The sequence below is a fragment of the Ammodytes marinus genome, assembly GCF_949987685.1.
Source record: "Ammodytes marinus genome assembly, chromosome: 13".
In the NCBI taxonomy this organism is placed as follows: Eukaryota; Metazoa; Chordata; class Actinopteri; order Uranoscopiformes; family Ammodytidae; genus Ammodytes; species Ammodytes marinus.
In genome coordinates, this window is record NC_137217.1 from 12,527,166 (window position 1) to 12,542,813 (window position 15,648).

Genomic DNA, 15,648 nt, shown 5'->3' on the forward strand with positions numbered 1-15,648 from the left:
AGAACACATCGTCCCTGCTTACACACGAAACTGTTACGGCAACAACAGCCTTGCCAAGAAGGTTGGTAAAGGCAGAGCCAAAGCTAAATTAATTTAAGGCTGCTTTGTTATGTGGTGTGATCTTCTGGTTATTCTTGATTTGGAGGCTGTTTACGTTGCTGGAATGGTTCTAAAATGGTTTGGAACTGTAACACAGGCACAAGGTCAAACACATGTACAAACTCATGGCAAAACATATCACTCACACAGCCTCCCAAACACACCCTTCAGTGATTTGTATGGCAGATTAGAACGTCTGGAGAGCGAGCATGAATTCTGACCCACAAGAGAGCCTGTGGTTCTCTGCAGGAATTTGCATCTCTCTGGCCAACACATCCAAGATCACCCTTATAGAATCTCTCTGACCAGTTCCACTGCTATTAAAAAAAAACACCGCCCTGCACTGGTCAGTTCAACAGAAGAAGAAAGTTATTTAAAAAGAACCAGTATTTGTTTATGACTTGCAGGTCGATAGAACTTGAGACTCTCGGGGACACTTTCCACCTACATCAGTACCTTTTACATTCAATATTTATACTCTGAACATAGTCGTGCCGTTATATTGTACATTTTCAATTTCTTAGTTTACTGTAGATTGCACATATTGTAAATAATGTTCTATACTGTTTGGTTTTGCCTTACTTTTGCTAGAATTTATTTATTTTAAATGACTTCTCTTTTTGTATCCGTGTGTACTTATTGCATCGTGGGTCGGAGATAAACTTAGTTTTCGATGGCTCTGTATATCTGGCACATTTTGCAGAAATTGACAATAAAGTTGAAGTTCCAACTTCTCTGTCTGCTTCTGACCGACCTCACACACATTCTGGCAAATGAGATCCTTCAAAAAGGATTGAGTTCAACAACAACTTTCTCCAGCATCCACACTGTGTGTTTTCATGTGATTGTGCAACTAATGTGGAGATTTGCATCATTCAGTTGCTTCTTTCTGGGGAAGGTAGAGGCATTTTCAGGAGTCAGGAATGGAGGTTAGGTTGAAGTTCTGTGAGAGTCATTCTGTGGGACCACAAAGCGATGAGTCAGGGCCATGAGCGCCTGCCCGGAATAGTAGCTCATCTGTGGTGTGTCAGAGAGAGTGAGAGGATACAATATATTTCATAAGAACAGCAGGACGACCACAGTCTGCAGGCAACCACCGTTCTGAGAATGGCACAGGCACTTTCAGGGCAAGGTGCGTGTCATCATCTGCTCAATCTAACATTTGCCTAACTATATGCTACTTGAGAAGGAGACATGTAAATGATCATTGAATAAGGCTAAATTACAAGAAGCATATCAGTTTTTACTTGATTACAAAATGATTTATTGAATCAAAAAGTACTGTAGGTAGACAAAAAATAACTGTGCAACTTTCCAAAAAAGAAAAAAATGTGCATTTAAAACTTAAAAAGCAATAGCTTATGAAATGTTCACACTATCGGTGAAGTATAGCTATCTATCAAAGATTTAAATCAAATCTTTCACGGCATAATTTCTTTTTTAAGGTTACAAAATATACATAGTACAATGTGCTGAAGGCTACCGTGTGTGGACGCAGCCATCTAGCAGGAATGAAATAATCCCTTCTAGTTAGACGGAAACAAAACAAAACAGAAAAGCTCTTAAGCTTTCACTCTGAAGGTAAATCATACATTTTTTTTGAGAGTTGAAACTGAGCATAAATTAAAACAAGTCTCTATTAAACTAGGGATATGACTCCCTTTACTCAAGATTTATCTCACGATCCACAGCAGCAAGCATTTACACCTGAATATGGTTGCTCTAGGTTCTTCTTCATTCTAGAAAAACATAGACATACTACTTAATCCATAAATATGCATTTCTATGGCATGTAGTCCACTCTCTGTCTCTCTATCACCCATAGCTACTCCATACTGTAAACTTCACCTAGAGACAAGCAGAATGGAATGCACTAAGACTTGCCTAAATCAAGGCCATTGATAACATAAGCTACTGCTTTCCTACGACTACTGGCTTTTATTACACAGCCATATGAAAAGTGACTTGCTGTTTAATGTTAACTAACAATGAACTGTTCTCTTTGTTCATGGTGACATCCACCATTAATATACTTCAATAACAGTGCTTCAAACAGTTTGAAATCTCAAGGAAATGAAAGGTTCATCTTAATTTCTCTCATATATCAATCATCAAAGGCGCGGCCAGTCATATCACCACTGACCATGTATAACAATGTCTCTAGATTTTAAACAGCAGCACAACTTAAAAGCTGAATGAGGAGCACATTGAGCAAACAGGCACAATTCACCACCTTCGTACGTCCTCCTTAGAGCCAAGAACTGTATAGGTTGGCATTACAGACAAGATCTGGAAAAACAATATTACACAAAATCCAGCAGTCAATGGATATATATCCATTATTTTCTTAAGTGTACTTAAGGTTTAAATTATCTTAATTCGTCAAGCAAATATTAAGTAGTTCAAATATGGAAACATAATCAGATCCTTCATATTGCACCCCACAAAGAACTTTTAACAGCAAACATCATACATAACACTGACTGTGCAACGGTATAAGGCATCCATAACATAACTATGGTAAAAAAATTTAATAAAATATCAGAATGAAAAAAAAAGGTCTGAAAGTAGCAACAACCATTTCAATTTGCTTTCATTGGCACACATTTTGTACAACGTTCCAGTTAAAACTACTGAATTCAAGTACAGATGGCGAGATATGTTAGGGAATAGCGATACATTATAAATATGGATTTGAACTTAATCCAGCAAGCTTTTGTTAGACACTGGGATATCTGTTATAATTAGTTGGAATTAACTACAAACCTTTCAACAATGACACCTTTATCAGACATATGTTCCTGGTGTTTGGCTACTTAGAGTTCCCTTTCAAGAAGAAATGTTTAAATCATTCCTTTACTTTTATACAAAAGCCTTTACATTTGAGTGCATCAGTTTAAAAAGGCCCCAGACTAGTAGTGAGAGCTGTGAAGCCCCTTTAGAATTGTCTTGTTTAACTATATAGCATGTTGAAAATCATCATTATGTTATTCTTCGGAATATGGGGTCACGTGTAAAATAAGATTCCCCAAAATCTTCGAGTAGCGTTCACTCAAAATGCGGTCCAGTTTTTTAAACGTCCGTTGCAAAACCACAATGGCAAAAAAACAGAAAGTGAAATTAAACTTGATGGATGATTCGTTGTCGCGGTGCTGTGGGCTTCCCCTCTTATTGATGAGGGAGTGTGGAGGAAGTTGGTCGGATCGTTCCCAGTCTGCCGTTCACTTTGAGTGTCTTTGTGGGCGCAGCGACCTAGTTAAAAGAGACACCACACGTCATTACCGTAGCCCTCCACTTTGCTAGCGACAGGAGTGATCATTCATGGCGTGCAGGACAGAATATAACAGGTTCTGTGGTTTTGCGGAGTCTCACTGAATACAGAAAGAAAAACAAATAAGCTAAACTGAAAGAAACTTCACTGAAAGAAAATGTTGTCCCTCATCCCTCAAAAGAGATGTGATCAAAAGTACTTATTCCCCTCCTTATTATTTCCCTTAAAACTATTCATTTGTTGCTATGGTTCCCGACCCAATTTAACACAACTCAAAAATCCTAATGTTAAAATGTTTCAGGCGACTCTAACTTTACAGGGCTGCTGACCCCAAAATGAACTTTATCTTCTTGAAAGTATTCACAAAGCGGTACAGTACGGCTGTCAGATGGATCTTTGAATGTGTTTCAATCTGCATTTCATTTCCAGTTTCCCGGCTGCTGCTGCACTGCAGGAGAGCTTTGTTCTGACAAGGATGTCTCCCAAATGAGGCAGAATGTGACAAACCACAACCACAGATGTGAGAAGAAAGACACCGGTTCAAATCATATGTTTTTTTTTTCCTGCTGTTGCCTCTGGCTTCCATGGCCTCTATCTGTTCTGTCTCTGCCTACTTCCATGTCTGTGTCTTGCCTTGCCCCCTCACTCTCTTCTTGGGGAAGAGTATCTCTGGGTGAATTATGTTGTTTTGTGCACCATGATTAATGGAAAAGAAACACTCATTAAAAGGTTTCCAACACTTGCCGTACTTCTGTTCATAAATAAAGCGTATGTCATTTTTGTTTTATTTTTCATTTCTTCTGTGTTTTTCCTCTGTTTTGCAGACAATACGTGTGAGGGGTAGATATTAAAACGCTTTTGATGTAATTTGATGAGATATGTGTCGGAGAAGTGGATTTCTTTTAAGGTATATTCTCATAACTGAATAAACAACCTTCCCTACAAGGAAATTGGATCCCTGGGACACTGTTTGAAGTTAGGAAGCTACCTTAAAAGTTACAATTTCACTGTTGTTGTTAACAGCAGCAGCTCCCATAGTTTTGTTTGCAAACATATTCTAATCTTACATTTGGTTCCAGATGCCTCAAATTAATAATATGAGGCACTTGATGATATAACCATTCAAGACTAAGAATTATATGTAAACTAAATCTGTTTTGTAAACTAACTGCAGGCTCTTCACATGTGAACACATCTCCCTAAACTCAAACTGTACAGTGCACCTTTAAATGATTTTCTTTTTTACTTTTTAAAGGGAGAAGAGAGTTGTGCAGTAACGTTTAAAGAACAGTGTAAATAGATGCTGTATTGTTCTGTATTTGTACCTTTTTTAGCCTCTCAGCAGCAGATCCAGAGCGAATGGCCTCCAGCATAGCCTCCCTGGTCAACCCAGGGTTCTCAGGGGCATTAGCACTGGGATGTGCCACAGTGCTAGGCTTAACCTGGGGCAAGAGCAGGGGAGGAGGGGGCGCTGGTGGTGGTGGGGCAAAGACAGGAGGAGAAGTGCGAGTGGAGAAGGGGGGAGAGGGAGAGGGAGAGGGGGGAAGGCCTGCAGCTTTCTCTCCTTCAGAAGTCTTCCTGAACCTTTCAAGCTCATCAGCAGCCTCCGATTTGGTCTGTAGAACACAAAGGAGTGAGACAATGGTAACTGTAGACACTTAAACATAGGCAGGGGGCCAGCTCTTTTCACATACATGTGCATTTGAACTCTCTCACACACAAGGCCCAACACACAAGTGCATGTGACAACAACCTTGAGCACGCACATAGAGAAATACTTTTTTATTCTAAACATATCATTTTCTTACCTAATCTTTCTGCATTGAGTATTTTTCACATTTATATCACTTTTATCTCATTTAGTTTTGTTTTTCCATTTTCAATAGTTATATAGTTTCTACATTCTTTTTGTGTTTAAGAGGCGCAGGATTTCTGTCATGCAGCATTCCACAGATTCCACTTCTGGTGTGGATTCTCCAGAATAGAAGCGCAGATGTTTCAGCTTCAGCAATGCGTTTTCTGCCCCGTTCATTCCACATGTCTCCTTAAATGACAGTAAACCACGGCTCACAGTCCACACAGAGGAATGGAAATAGACAGCCATGCTTGCATAACTTGGTTCATGCATGGTTCGGTGAGCTTCTAACTAGCAAGCAATACCTTACTTCATCAACAGTAAGGTATTGCTAGCTAAACATAGGCCTACTTGGTATACTACGTATAATTGCAATGAGTGCACTTTTTTTTAAGTGCAACAAGGCTGAGTGTATACATAGGAAGGAAGTTATTTTTGCAGATATGTGGTTATAAACCAAAGCATTGGGGGTGAAAAACATTTTGACCTTGTGTGATTACGGGGTCGTCAAGGGGAGGAGGATACACACTTTATATACTGTATCAGAAACTAATAGTTCTTATGCCATTTCTCCCTAAACCAAACATCTCAATCAACTTCAACTATGGTGCTTGAGGAAAAGTCTTTGGGGATCATGGGAGGCTTTACACAATGCCAAACCATAACATTCACTCCTCTAAAAAGAAGAGTTTGAGAGTACTGTTGATGTGTATAATGTATTGTATGAACATTTATTTGAGGATAAAGGAAGGTGAAAGTGGATCATATATTTATTTTTCAAACAAACAATTACTCATACTAATATCTTAATCTCCCTATCACCCCCTTGATATTGACAGACATTGAGTGATATTGCGTCAATAGCTCAGATGGTATTTTACCTTATTCAGCCTTCCAGAGCTGCTCTTGGCTCGGATGGCAGCCAGAAGAGCATCCCGCTCATTCTCCTCATCAACATAAGATGCTTTCTTCATGCTGCTGGGACCAGAAGTGGTTATCTAAAAATGAAAGAGAGGTAAATCCAAATCACCTTTTTATTTTGGTATGGTGTATTTCAAATACTGGTAGTGGGGTAAATGCTATCCTAAAACATTCTTCCAATTAGCATACTGATCACACGTTCTCTCTCTCACTCCCTCACTCCCATCCATCCATCCATCCATCCATCCATCCATCCATCCATCCATCCATCCATCCATCCATCCATCCATCCATCCATCCATATACTGCAGTATATTTATGTGGATCTCACCTTCTTGAGCCTATCTCTTCCTCCGCCTGTCTGGATAGCCTCCATCAGGTTGCCGTGCAGAGAGGTCTCTTTCTCAACAGACTTACAGATCACCGGTCTGAACTTTTGAACTGTGCCGAACACCGTCACCAGCGGAGGCCCAGGGCTCACACCGCTGTCTGCCACTGCCACAGCAGCTTTTGGTTTGGCATCAGGTGTTAAATGGGTGGCTGTATTGGTCATGTCCCTCGTGTTCTGAAAAACAAGATGTGTAAAACGTGAGTGTACTGTAAAAATAATGTTGCTTTGAGGACACCCAGAACAAAATGAAATATTTATAAATATAAATATAAAGGTTTTTACTTACACTTGCCTGACCTAGGGATACAGTCTTGGGGGCTGTGGGTGGTTTGGCGAAGGAGCGCACAGGTCTGTTTTGTGCAGGGCTGGGGCTTCTGGGTCGAATATCTTTAATATGGTCTCTGTCATTTCTGGCGGTCATATTGGTTGGGGTGGAGCCACTGGACTGAACGTGCCTACTCTTGGTCGTTTCTGTTTCCGGCGCATTGGAGGATGCAACACAACTTCCAAATCCTCCCCTCTCTGGCCTCACTTCTCCAAAACCTCTCCGGCCATCGGACACATACTCTGGGAAGCTCATAGATCTCTTAGGGCCGGGCACGTCGGATTTAGAAGCGGATTGGATGTCTTTATGATCCGACACAGACGAGCGGGACGATTGCTGTGGATTGACTTGCATGGAGCGACCTGATCTCTGGAGGCCGTAGGTATGTGTCTTGGAAGAAGCAGAGGAGTCAGGTTTGTTAGGTATGGAGTTGGGTTTAACGGAGGTTTTCGGGGCGTATTTATTGATGGCAGACGCCACGTATTGGCTGGACGTTCGTCTGGATGGTTTGAGGAAGGACAGGTCTTTCTTTGGAAGGATTGGAGGGGGGAGGGCAGAAATCTTGCTCTCCTCTTCTCCATGCTCCTTTTCTGCAACTTGGACGTATATCACAAGTGATTTACTCTCTTCTCTAACCATTTCTTTTAGCTGGGCTCTTTCCGCAGGTTTATTATTGAGTGAAGTTTGCGCTGTTTTCAGGTCCTCTGTGGTTCTGGTCTTTATTAATGTAGTTTCTGAGATTGCAGTGGGAGTACTTTTGAGGCAGTCTGTGCTCTCCTTTGCCTTATCAATGACACCTTTGTTGTGGGGCACATCACGTTCTTGTCTCTCATTTGAGCTCCAAAAAGCTTTGGCTTTTCCAAGAAGTGGCGGAGATTCCTCGCTGCAATTAATTCCCGCCTCTGATGAACCACCAAATTTGTTTCGGGAGATGGTTCCCTCCTTCACCATGTTTCCTTGATCGTCGATCTTAATGGCACCGACACTTAACGTGACAGCTGGCACTTCAGTAGCATTGCGCACCACAGGGGGTTTCTGAGGGACCACTGTGAACGTTTTCAAACCAAAGCGCGACGTGCTGGTGTGAGTGATTTTACCGAGTGACGTGTTGGAGTTGTTTTGGTTAACCCTGTGCATCTCTTCATCTCTCTCTGTGGACGTGGATCTCTGAATGGTTGGTGGAATAACAGGCTTCTTCCCTTCCAAAGATTGAGCGTTGCTTTTCACTGGCTCAGGGTTGATCTCAGCGCTCTTGCCTGGTCTCTGCACGTCACCGTTAGATTTAACTGTTGATGTCGTTCTTTGCTTATCCTCTTTCACACGTTTGGTATGAGTGATATTTGTCTCTTTCATTTTGCCCTTTAGTATCTTTTCTTCCTGTTTATCAACTGAAGACCTGCTCTCCAGTGGCTTGCTGTGCGGCTGTTGAGTATTTGCACTGCTCCTTTTATTACCTTCAGCGGTCGTGCAAGCATTGTTGTTTTTGTTCTGTGGTTCCAGACTGGACTTGAGACAAAAGCCTGGACCTGTGATGAGATGGGGGGGGAAGAAAAAGTAAATTTAAAATTTAAAATATAGATTAAAATACTAAGCACTTTTTAGACCGTACTGTATTGATATAATTTAGTCTGAATAAATGGACTCGAAAGGCTTGTGTAAAACAAAGTATAAATGAAATATTGTAGGCATATTGTTCTTCATACCTTTGCTGCCGGCTGATTCAGTCCTGGTTAGTGACTTTCCCTCATTGTCCACAGTGTTACATTCATAGTCCTCCAGCACTTCGTCTATGGCTGTGACTGGCACGTCCATGTCCACTACCGACACCGGCACCTCATTGCTGTCTGTGGACATAGTATAGGCTGTTTCTTTTGCTGAGACTATATGTATGTGGTCTGGAAAAGGGGAACAGATCAAGGGGTTATTAGATAATATACTGGTTTGGGTTTTTAGGAATATTACTACAAATTTTGCTTATCAGAATTCAGTGTATAAATATGAATCCATCTTAAGATAATGGGTGAACTGCGGTCCTTGGCATGCCGCCTCACCTGCAAGGCCAGCTTCAAAATCTGCCAGAGTCTGATGTAGCTCGGCTGTGAGCTCTGGGTCGTCTTGATAGCTGTCTTTTAACCTGCCTGACTTCTGTGGGCTGATGTCATCATGCCTGAGGATGATTCATAAAAACATGTGTCAAATAGAGATCTGCACACACACACACACACACACACACACACGCACGCATGCACATGCACGCACGCACACACACACACACACACACACACACACACACACACACACACACACGCACGCACACACACACACACATGCACACACGCACCCATGCACACACGCAGGCACGCACACAAGCATGCACACATGCACGCCCCATAACTTTTGGAATGCAAATGAGAGATTATGCATATTGCCAGCTATAATGCAGCTGCACTCCCCATGACTCTATTTTATTTAACAGTCACCATCAAATATACTTTATGACCTGCTTATTTGCTGCTGTTGTTACATTCAGCAGCCATCCCATTACTAATCTACCACACAAAGTTAAAAGCAGTTCAGTAGTAGAAGAAATATAAAACAAATTAATTAGTTTAAAATATTTTGTGGCCGTTTAAAATTGTTGTCGTTTTTTTATTGGAGCCTGCTGGCTTTGAAACATGTAGCTGTAAAGATGTTAGCACAGTTTAAACTTCCTTCACTCTCTTCAAGGTCTCAACACAGCATTGTGATGAATTGCTAGCGTATTAGCCATAACAAATTGCAACAAGAAACCCAAACCAAATAGAATTTGTCTTCTAAGAAAGTTGGACTTGTGGGCTATGGGGATTTCCTGGAATACTTAGGAGCCAGCAGCCAGGCCCTGGATTCATAAAGTTTCTCTAAGTAAAGTCATCGACCCAGAAACCCTGTTCTGGGCACATTACCATACACATTTCACAATAACTTAACAGGCGAAAAGTGATCTTGGGCAAATTTTCCAGAAATGCCTTTGAATAAGGGCCTAGAACCTTAACTACGAATGCCCAGCTCTAGCGGTTGCGACACCCAGCTTTGGCCACAACTCAAATACAACACATGACGGGAACTGCTCTTGGTTATTTCTATAGACACAGTAAGAAACAATGGAGGGATTTAGTATGGCTGAACATTGGCTGAAAGAGTTAAAACTTCAGGTGAAAATACAGGGGTGATACTGAACAGCAAAATACCGGTAGTTCAAACTCAGGTAGACAAGAGTCATTCTTATTATCTTGAGGCCAGGATAGATTTCTTAATGTGCCTCTCCATCTTGAGTGAGGCTATAGTAATATATCATCATCTTGATAGCCAAAATATTATATAGTTGACTATATATAGGGTTAGGGTTAGCCCGAATTCAACCATTTAAATTCGTAGTAGTCGGGGACCCCCCTCTAAAAACATCAATCATTTTCATGACCACCTCTCTACCTGTGTCTTGATCCCCAGGTGGCACATCCCTCGTCACTGTCGCTGGAATTGTCCCGCACTGGTCCCAGCAGTCTCTCTCCTCCGCCACATCCATCCAGGGACAGACTCCCATCTGGGGACGTGGGTTGTGTGTCTGATGGGGAGCTGACCTCGCCCTCTGCCATGCCCTCAGAGGCAGCGTATCCCTGGTCAGGCAGGCTGCCGCCACCACCGCTGCTGCTGCTGCCCAAGGACACCGTCTCCTCCTCCAGGGTTTCAGCTTTTGCTTTCTGGCCACCGGCTGTGGAACTCCGCGTGGAGTGAAGCCAAGCTGGGGTAAGATAGAAGAAGAACATTTTTAGGGTGCTATTACTTGTACTTTAGGACAATTTACAGCAACTTAAAATACCAAATCAAAGGGTTTCCAATGGTGTTAGGTAGTGTATGGTGAAACTAAAGGACTGAGAACTGCCATGTAGCAGGGTAGAAAAGGATACTTGTCCAAATAAGACAACAGAGAGGCTTCAGGTTTTTTCTCAGCCCATGCATTACCTTATTACTATTATTTGTAATTTCTCAAATGCACAAACCTTAACATAGTTTTGACACCTGGGGAAAAAAAATAGGATAAACAACACAACAAATCTTGAGTACATTTGTTGAAAAAAAAGCACAAGATGCAGGGTAAGCCCAAAGACCAAGTGAGAGAAGAAGAAGAAGAAGACAGAGGAAGTGTTTTACTTTAGTCCCAACATTCATCCTGATGCCACACACACACGCACACACGCGCACACACACACACACACACACACACACACACACACACACACACACACACACACACACACACACACACACACACACACACACACACACACACACACACACACACACACACACACACACACACACACACACACACACAAGCCAAATATACAAATGCAAGCCCCGGAGCACAACCACTTGTGGCTTGATAAAACAGCTTTAACGATGTGTGGGTGGACCTAGTGTAAACAAACCCCTTTTAATTAGATTCTCACAGTACTGTTTTAGGTTCCCGGGAAAGATAGCATTGCGTCATACCCTCTCATCTCTTTAGCACAGTCATGCTCTGGTCAGTTCTGTGGGTTTCGGAGAACTTATTTAGTCTGTCACTGATCCTACTAAACTCAACGCCAAGTGAATAAAAATTAATGTACCATGTGTTAGGTTGTCAGCAGCCCAGCCATCATACACAACACCGGGAACTCATTGGAGGATTCTTTAAAATGAGTTTAACAGTGAGAGCTGTTGTTTGTAATACCAGGTGTCTGTGCGATCGTGTGCGTGCATTTGTGCATGCATTGTGCTGCAATATATCTTCCTGTGTTGGTGTGTGTGTGTGATAGGCCTGACAGTTTTGGCCGTGGCTGTAATGGTGTGGAGAGAACACTCAGTTCCAGGAGATGTGGTGATGACTCACAGGGCTGTCCTCCCAGCTCCTTCCCAGCAACAGCTTAGTCATGCCAACTATGGCCGCAATCAACACTAACTCTCACACACACACACACACACACACACTCACACACACACACACACACACACACACACACACACACACACAAACATACGTACACTTTGTCATGCTCTCATATTTTATACATGCACGTATATACTTGCATTATAAACACACAAGCAAGTATCCACACATAGTTCCAAATCAATATGACTTCACATGCATCAGTTAAATTCAAACGAAAAAGTGTCCCAAGTAAATCCATACTGTGACTGTGTTACTCGTCAAAATCTAACCATGGCAATCCATGCACATTCACAAACCAGAGTCCTTCAATCTTCATCCAGCCTGCAACACTTTAATTTAAAAACGTCTTTCAAAACATATATTCTGTTTAACAATCACAACACAGATGGTCTTTACAGAAAAGTGTTCTGTTGGTGTAATCTGTTCACTGTGACAACTCTACAGGCTCAATAAAGTAAAGATCATCTGCGTAGATTATACATGTGCACTATAACTGAATGACTTAGAATTTGCAGATGGTAAATTATATTTTGAATGAAAAATTGGTTTACTGTCAAATAAAATTTAAATCAGCTCTACCTTGTACATTTCTGCAAACGGAGCCAACAAATAACAATCACCATCCCAAGAATGTACAATTGTACGACTGACCATGTGACACACAAAGCAACAGTTGCATTATTGTGGTACAGAACAAGTCATGTGATACAAACAAGGCCTTCACTATCTTGACATAGTCACCACACACAAAAACAAGTGTAACATCATTTAACATTTGCAGTGCTCATGATTGTAAACAAGTTTTGCTATAAGATGAAGTATTGCCCTTTTCTTCGCCAAATGTCCAAATGATACATGGCTTTGCTCTGGACCGCAAAGTATTAACCTCTTTTTCAAATATGAATTTGAAAGTTATTTTGGATCCCTACCTGCCATTTTCAAAACAAGCTGTAAAGCATGCATGCAACTATAAGCCTTAACAATGATAAAAAGTAAAAACAAAAGTTCTAAAACAAATCCATGTCTAGTGCCATTCTCTAAGTAGACCGTTATGAGCTCACCTTGGAAAGAGGTATCGTATTTCATACAATTGTCTTTAAAATGCATGAAGCATCACTACCTAAACGCAAACATGTCATTGATAGATCACCCTATCCATAATAATGCATTCAGGTCTCATGTTTCTAAACCAAGCCACAACGCACAGGCACAGAGAGAGCAACATACGCTGTCCAACTATTGATCTGCAGATATCACGTCTCCGAACGATTGGCAGATAGATATCGCGTGGCCTTGCCTCATAACCTCATTTCACCATGTCACTCATCAATCACACTGTAACTGATACATACAGGGTTTAGTTCCTCCGTCATTCTATAGTCCTCTGACCACATTCTGTGTGTCCACTTTTAGCTCAGCTCTGATCTCATGCATAATCAATAACAAGCAGTGGATCAAGCTGAAATGCAAAACCACCATCTGTACATACATACAATAGTAAAAAAAAGAAAAGAAAAGAAAAAAAACAACAAAAAAAAACAATTGCTTTTAGGATGAAATTGGAAACGTGACTTTCTTTCACTTGCAGCATTCTGTGTCCTCAATAGGATCAAATCCAAAACATTGCAGGGACATTTGCAATACGGTCGCCGACATTGTGACATAAAAGTGAAGGCAAGTGATAGACATTAGATCATGAAAAATGATGATAGCAATGAGACCTTGACGACAAATAAAAGAGGGCAGAAGAAAAGAGTAGAAAATATCTTGAAATGGGAGGAGACAGAGCGTTGAACCTCAGAGGAAAGTCCAGCAGAAATAACATGAGGTCCAGGACGATGCAAAGGGAAGTGATGGGAAAGGAGTGTCAGACACAAGAAGGGTCAAGCCACAGAGACACTTCAGGAGTGTTTGGAGCGCAGACGCATAGGGCCACAGCAGTACACTAGAAAGGAGGGAGTGGGGGGAGTGGGGAGTAGAGAAAAGAACAGATGAGATTTGAAATGGATAGACAAAGAACATTGCAATTGGCATGGATGGCGATAAAGACAGCAGCATTCCAGACCAAAACCTAAAAGCGGGGAAAGAAATAGTCGTAGGAGAAAGATAATTGTTTTGGCCATGGAGCCTGGTCAGGCAGAGAACATATACAGAAACATGAGGAAGTCCATATGGTACAACAACATCATGCAATGTTTTCCATTATACCTATCTAATACACTGCCATGGGTACTGCATGAATGAATGCAACAAAATAAGGCACTCAAGTTGATTGGAGTTGACCCCCAGGCCTAACCCTTTGAACCCCGGGAAAAGAACACGGCTTAAAGGTTGACATTTATAGATATGAAGCACCTTGACCTTGCATGGACCCAGTATCACTTAACAACTCAGCTGCCGGGGTCGCTGATGGGGAGATGGAAAGCATTTGAGGACAGGGGAGCAGCATTCACACACGCACACGCACATACGCGCACGCACGCGCACACGCACACACACACACACACACACACACACACACACACACACACACACACACACACACACACACACACACACACACACACACACACACACACACACACACACACACAAACGTTAAGCAGTAGAGGACAGTTTTGCAGAAAGCACAAATTCTGATTGGGACGAAGGGCATACGAAGTTAGAAAAACAGGAGAGCAGCTTCTATGGACAAAATAAAAAGAGAGCAAGAAGAGTGAAGGAGAGGGAGAGGCAGTCCATCTGGAACCTACACTGGGGAGCGGCTTCCTCGGCCTCCATGGAGCTCTGTGGGGAGTGTCTTTGTGTGGGCTCATGGGGAGGGGAGGACGGGGTAGGGGGTAGGACAGGCTGGGGAGCCTCTTTGGTGGAGGAACGGCGAGGTTTGGGTGGCGCCGGTCGATCACTGGCTTCTGTAGGAGAGAACAGCATGCAGGCAGGGCAGGGAGGCAGGGAGGGACTTATTTTTATTAAAGGAGAGTAGCACAGAAAACATAATGTAGTCCTCAAGATCTGTGTATGTATTAATGTTGGCAATGCCCCTGGCCTGTGTGTTTCTTTGCTACCCCAGTCTTAGAGACTGCTTGTCATTCAAACAGCTTCTTCTTCTCCAACATTTTTTTTTTCTGGTGATGAGGTTTGAGTTTGTATGGGTAGAACTCCTTTCTCCATCTGCTATAGAGGGTTATCACTGTGAATATACTGCAACTCTAGTGTTCAAGTGGATTCAATTGTAAGTTTTTAACTATGCTCCAGTAGTAGAATTTCAGTAGTGTTCTTGACTTTGTAGTGTGATCCAAGAAGATACAAGACAAGTCAATGGTAAAAGCTTGAATAGCAATAAATGTGTGCCCGGATTGACACTGTGGTTTTATGTCATTGCTGCCCACTGAGGCCTTTAATATTACTGTCTTCAATAAAACTCCACTCCTCAATACTTGTTAAATGTTATACATGTATAGGAATTAGAGGCGGCATTTAGTAATGTATGAAACTGGATGCCCAGATTTAGTTTAAGCATCTAATGGCACTAGCGTATTCTAAACAGTTCAGTTCATTCTTATGCTGTGCATAACATGTGTATCAATTGACTTCATGTATGAAAAGCTATGTTTAAGTAAAGAGTAGTGAAATAAAAATGCGTAACGCAGAGCTTGATACACAAAGCGCAGGAGACGGGTGATGCTAACAGACCTGTGTGGAATAACAAATAGGACACAGTCAATCTGTAGAACATATTGGGTTGTAGGGGCAAAAGCACATTTACTGTAAAACAGCACTTTTGAAATATATAATATCCTCATACGACTAGTGATGC

At 41.8% G+C, this 15,648-nt stretch overlaps 1 protein-coding gene across 1 annotated transcript in view; it reads right to left on the bottom strand.

Moving 5' to 3' along the window:
* Positions 1–2,199: 2,199 nt before the first annotated feature.
* The window catches only part of cobl (cordon-bleu WH2 repeat protein), a 62,002-nt gene continuing 48,553 nt past the window's right edge, over positions 2,200–15,648 (bottom strand). The window contains exons 11-18 of the mRNA XM_080038861.1: positions 10,331–10,640; positions 8,914–9,029; positions 8,566–8,757; positions 6,824–8,388; positions 6,478–6,711; positions 6,107–6,223; positions 4,696–4,986; positions 2,200–3,351 (exon numbers count right to left, since the gene is read on the bottom strand). Of these exons, the coding sequence (XP_079894987.1) occupies positions 3,268–3,351; positions 4,696–4,986; positions 6,107–6,223; positions 6,478–6,711; positions 6,824–8,388; positions 8,566–8,757; positions 8,914–9,029; positions 10,331–10,640 (2,909 nt within the window). The 3' untranslated portion in view covers positions 2,200–3,267. The remainder of the gene's footprint in view (positions 3,352–4,695; positions 4,987–6,106; positions 6,224–6,477; positions 6,712–6,823; positions 8,389–8,565; positions 8,758–8,913; positions 9,030–10,330; positions 10,641–15,648) is intronic.